The 4,422-nt window shown below is 30.8% G+C and overlaps 1 protein-coding gene across 1 annotated transcript; it reads left to right on the forward strand.

Moving 5' to 3' along the window:
- The first annotated feature begins 285 nt into the window (after positions 1-285).
- Positions 286-2,967, forward strand: LOC111616403 (beta-glucuronidase-like). Its single transcript, XM_023357820.1, has 6 exons — positions 286-806; positions 889-1,061; positions 1,151-1,294; positions 2,380-2,464; positions 2,532-2,708; positions 2,785-2,967. Exons 1-6 carry the CDS (start codon positions 777-779, stop codon positions 2,950-2,952), a joined length of 777 nt encoding a protein of 258 aa, XP_023213588.1. The 5' UTR covers positions 286-776; the 3' UTR covers positions 2,953-2,967.
- The last annotated feature ends 1,455 nt before the right edge of the window (positions 2,968-4,422 follow it).

Raw genomic sequence — 4,422 nt, forward strand, 5'->3', positions numbered from 1 at the left:
ATAACACTGTTGATAATTCCGTTTTATATGAATTCCATGTTGTACGAGTCACTTAGATTTTACAAATACGTGAGCCGTTCACAGCCTGGCACACGTATTTGTAAAATCTAAGTGACTCGTACAACATGGAATTCATATAAAACGGAATTATCAACAGTGTTATAGGGGGGTCGACTGGTACTTTTTATTCTTCATTCTAACATTCTATGTTTCGGAACATTTCAAAAAACAAAAAAATATTTAAAAAATTATTTGCAAGCTATAACATTATAAAAATTATATTAAAACTGTATTACCGACAACTTTAATTTACATTACTATGTATAGTTTGAGTCATGACTCTAAAGGAGTTGCAGAAGAAATTTGAGATTAAGGAGAAAATATAAAATATGTTTCCAAACTTGAAATCTCTTAAATAAAAAGTTACACTAATTACAGAATTAAGATTAGAAGGCCTCACTGACGATCAGCATCTAAATCTAAACTCCTAAATTTCAGTTTCAAATGTACCGGACACTTGATGCATTCAGCAAAGATTATCAAAAGAATTCAGATAAACACCTAATTATATTAAAATTCAAAATGGGAATAGATTATTCTATGGGTATAAACATAAGAAAAGAAATGCAAAAGTGGTTAACTATTTCTAATTTTTTCTTTCTTAGATTTCTCTTACAGTTAATAACGTTACCGATGTATATCATCAACCTATTGGAATTAGAACAGTAAAAGTAACGAATACTTCATTTTTAATTAATAATAAACCATTTAGATTTATGGGTTTTGGAAAGCATGAAGATGCAAATGTAAGTTAAATGATTAAAAATTTTAAAGTGTAAATAAATTTTAGACACTTTTTTAAATGTTTTAATAAAAATATTGTTCCAGATTCGCGGAAAAGGTCTCGATTTTCCTCTTATCATCAAGGATTTTAATTTAATTAAATGGATAGGTGCTAATGCATTTAGAACATCCCATTATCCGTATTCAGAAGAAATGATGGATCAAGCGGATGCTCAAGGAATAGTAGTTATCGACGAGTGTCCAGCAGTTGGTTTAGAGTAAATATTTGATAAATTATCATTATATTTTGCTTTTTGTATAAGACAACTTACTCGTTTTGATTTATTTTTGTGTTTTTCTGACATAGTCGCTTCAACTCTGAGTTATTAAAACTTCATTTGGCTGAAATAACAGAATTAATTCAGAGAGACAAGAATCGTCCTTCGGTTGTCATGTGGTCTGTTGCTAATGAACCTCATTCGACAGAAGCATCTTCTGAAGATTATTTTAGGTAAAGTGTTTTGTAAGCAGGACCTCGAGACTTCTAGTTGTTGGTTTTATCACTGTTTTCTCTCTATGTCACAAATGGGCAATTTGTGTGTTTGTTGTTTCAGGGAGTATTCAGGAAATAGCATGAGGGAAGCATATGCCTTTGCTTTCTTGGACTTAAAATATAATTTTTAATTCTGAATCATTTCAGGCTTCTCCCAAATACCTGAGTAAGAAAAATATTAGTACAGTTGTCCCTTGATAATCCGATAGGTATGGGACCAAAGGTGTGTCAGATTACCAAAAGTGTCCGGATTACCGAAAATAATTACATATTTCGCATTGTTTTGCTAGCAGTAGCCTACAATATTCTCTACTCCAACTGTTCGAACAGAACTGCTCACATAAAACACATGAAATGTGTGTCATCGAGTAAGAATTGGATGGGGAGATTCACATCGCGACATGCTTCTGTGCAAGCAGACATGTAACGGGGACGAGTACCTTGACAGGAGGTGCGTCGGACTACTGAGCATGTCGGATTAAAAAACGTCGGACTATAGAGGAACAACTGTATTAATAAAAACTAGTTAACCAGCCTGGATAACAATTATATTTTAAAATGTCAAAAAATTATGTTTTACATATTGTCTTACCCACTTCAATATGTAAAACATATCGAGGCAGATAAAAGAGCCTACAATAAAAGATTGACTCTTTGTAAGGCTGTTCCTGAGGTGTGGTATGGACGGATAGTGAAGATTTTGTGTTTCTTCAAATATATTTTATGTGAAATTTTAAAAATTATTGTTTTTGATTAAGGTCATTGGACAGAATAACTTATTAATATTACCTCTTCTTAACAAAACATATGTGCCTAACCTTTTTGGGATCTGTAAAACAATTTTATGCATAAATATATTTCCAGGTTCTCCAACAATGGCACCTGTATATGCTGCTGTGCTATTTTCTTTAGATTGGTAGCCATTCTTTGGGCTCTCTCTTAAGAATTAAATATTAATTATGCAGTTTACATAATTTTTAAATACATCATAGTGAATATTTAAAAATTTAATATTCATTATATATTTTTCACTTAATTTTCAGGAAAGTGGTGCAGCATACTAAGAAATTGGATTCTATCAGACCTGTTACAGTAGCATTGAGTGCAGATTTTAATTCAGATAAAATTGTAACATACATTATTAAAATATCTCAAACAAACTATACTTTACTAATCTTTTTTCCTATTATGTCAGGGTCAGTTTCTGGATGTAATTATGATAAACAGATATTATGGATGGTATAGTGATATTGGTCATACCGAAGTTATTGTCAAACAGTTACTGTATGACGTGACAAGTTTTCATAAGAAATATTTAAAACCAGTTATGATAAGTGAATATGGAGCTGATACTATTGCTGGACTCCACATTGTAAGATAAATATTAAATAATAATAATATGTACTATAAGATGTTTCCCACTATTAAATTCGTTTTCCTAATTCTAGGACCCATCATATGTTTTCACTGAAGATTATCAAGTAGAATTTATAATTCAGTATCACAAAGGATTTGATTTATTATATCAGAAAGGATTTTTTGTTGGTGAATTAATATGGAATTTTGCTGATTTCCTCACTAGTCAAAGTAAGAGTTTAAATAGTATAAATTTATAGTAGGAACTAAGTGTTTGATAAACTTTTTAAATCTGCAAGCATTAAGAAACTTTTTTTATGTCTGTCATGATCAGACAAGTCCAAGTAAGAAAGGATAGAGCCAACATATTCAGATCAAACACCCATAAAAATTTCCGAAAATTGATCCACGTTTGAGTCAAATCCTCAGTGGATTAAAGTATCAGTCTGCTATTCTGATCTTGAGTCTAGATCCTTCGGAGCAACAGGCTGATATCATAATGCTTGGCTATTTGTCCAATTCATTGAAAATATCAGCCTGTCTTTCAAAATGTATTGATAATATTGTCATTGGATACTGAAATTAATAAGAGGTTTCTACAGACCAAAAATTCTTGTAGAAACTGAATTTTTAATAGTCATTTTATATATTTTTTGGAGATTTACTCTGTAACATCAATAGAAAATTCTAACCTAATTAGGAATCATCCATAAATTACATAATGCTATTTTTACAATTTTCAACTACATTCTCCCCTGTAAAACTCTGTAATGTTATTGCACATACCTACCCCAAAATTATATACAGTAACATATAATTTTAATCAACCCCTGTTAATTGTACTAATGAATAATACACAGTGCAGTGTCGAAAGTTATAGTTGGTATGAGAGATTTCACTTGGTCAATACTAATGCGCCTATTTTAGGAGAGATATGGTGGCAAAATGGAATAGTTCTGTGATAATTGTGCTACACATGCAATTATTTATGTTGTACAAGCTTGATCAGTTATAGCAAGAACATTTGTGTAAACAAAAGTGAACCCTGTACTCTGTAACCTGGGTGATAATTTGAAAAATATGAAAGGCTGGAAGGTGATATATGGATTTAATAATCAGTCTCCCACATTATATACAATAGCAAGTTTAATAGAGTCCTGAAAAGAAGTTTTAAAGAGATAAGTTTGCTTATAGGATAATAGAGAAAAGTTTTGACATGGAGAGTCTACCCCATCTTGTCACTTTATAACCCCTAAAACAGACACAATTAGTATTGACCAAATGCAATCTCTTATCACACTGACTATCACATTGTATTAACTACATGCATAATGTACAAAGCAATGGCATAAGCAGTATAGTTCACTATGTAACACTTCAGAACCATAAATGATTCATTCTGTTTTTAAGGTTTGGCACCCTATCATTATGTAATGTTTTTGTAAACATTCTCATCCTCTTGTAATGCATCATAATGATTACCTGCATACTTACCCAGTCATATCTGCATTGCATAATTCGTAGTTTTGAAGAGCCCATTATACCAACAGATAGACTAATTTAATATTAAATTATTTAAAATTTAGATATGATATGTGAAGTAGAGTTTTAATTGTTTCTTAGCATAAATCTGAACAAAAGTTTCGATCAGTTTATGCTAAGAAATAATTAAACTTTATGAATTTTAAATAGAATATTCAATGGACCCTAAAATTAATGCTTAGGGTCAC

Source organism: Centruroides sculpturatus, unplaced genomic scaffold (assembly GCF_000671375.1).
Source record: "Centruroides sculpturatus isolate CEXI.00-Female unplaced genomic scaffold, Cexi_2.0 scaffold3092, whole genome shotgun sequence".
In the NCBI taxonomy this organism is placed as follows: Eukaryota; Metazoa; Arthropoda; class Arachnida; order Scorpiones; family Buthidae; genus Centruroides; species Centruroides sculpturatus.

What these genes read in the sequence shown, in the direction of transcription:
- LOC111616403 (XM_023357820.1), top strand. Translation starts at nt 777, where the DNA reads ATGGGTTTTGGAAAGCATGAAGATGCAAAT. An exon ending in TCTTCTGAAGATTATTTTAG is followed by an intron (nt 1,295 to 2,379) that starts GTAAAGTGTTTT and finishes CTTAATTTTCAG; the next exon opens with GAAAGTGGTGCAGCATACTA. An exon ending in ATTTTAATTCAGATAAAATT is followed by an intron (nt 2,465 to 2,531) that starts GTAACATACATT and finishes CTATTATGTCAG; the next exon opens with GGTCAGTTTCTGGATGTAAT.